The sequence below is a fragment of the Egretta garzetta genome, unplaced genomic scaffold (genome assembly GCF_000687185.1).
Source record: "Egretta garzetta isolate BGI_Z169 unplaced genomic scaffold, ASM68718v1 scaffold437, whole genome shotgun sequence".
In the NCBI taxonomy this organism is placed as follows: Eukaryota; Metazoa; Chordata; class Aves; order Pelecaniformes; family Ardeidae; genus Egretta; species Egretta garzetta.
In genome coordinates this window covers 4,329-4,852 of record NW_009260341.1, presented here as the reverse complement: position 1 = coordinate 4,852, position 524 = coordinate 4,329, and the positions used below count along the sequence as shown (strand labels likewise).

The following is a 524-nucleotide window of genomic DNA, read 5'->3' as shown; positions in this document are numbered from 1 at the left end:
GTGGCCACCAAATTGGACTAGATGATCTCCTGAGGTCCCTTCCAATCCTTGTGATTCTGTGAAATCCCCTCAGGGGAAAGCTGGTAACCTCCGATGCAGCCGTGGTGTGATGCTCTCTGTTTTCTTGTGCGGGTTGGGAATGCCCAAATGGAGAGAGCATGGGTGGCTATATCCCTGCTCTGGCTAACGCTGCCTTCCTCACCTTGAGCCACCAGCCCACCGCAAGGCTCCAGAGCAGATGGATTTTGAACCATTTTAAGGCTGACTGGGAGGAAACAAACCCCTCTGGGACTCCCCTGCGTTTGTTCTTGTCCTACCCCACGGACGGGTGCTGACAAACCCCTTGGTGCAGGTGACAGTTCAGGGGCTTTTTCCTGGAGGGGAGATCCTGTCCCGTTAACAGCTCAGCACCACAGAACGAGTTCTGCACGTCCCGGTCCCATTAAAGGATCGTAAAGACCCCAGCCCCGCACCAGGAATCATTCCCTGACTTGTTCTCTGTTAAACAGCCGCCGAGGCAGCGC

At 55.3% G+C, this 524-nt stretch overlaps 1 protein-coding gene across 1 annotated transcript in view; it reads left to right on the top strand.

Moving 5' to 3' along the window:
- ARNT (aryl hydrocarbon receptor nuclear translocator) overlaps positions 1 to 524 on the top strand; it is a 33,066-nt gene that overhangs the window by 31,188 nt on the left and 1,354 nt on the right. Inside the window, exon 21 of the mRNA XM_035898048.1 lies at positions 510 to 517. Within this exon, the coding sequence (XP_035753941.1) occupies positions 510 to 517 (8 nt within the window). The remainder of the gene's footprint in view (positions 1 to 509; positions 518 to 524) is intronic.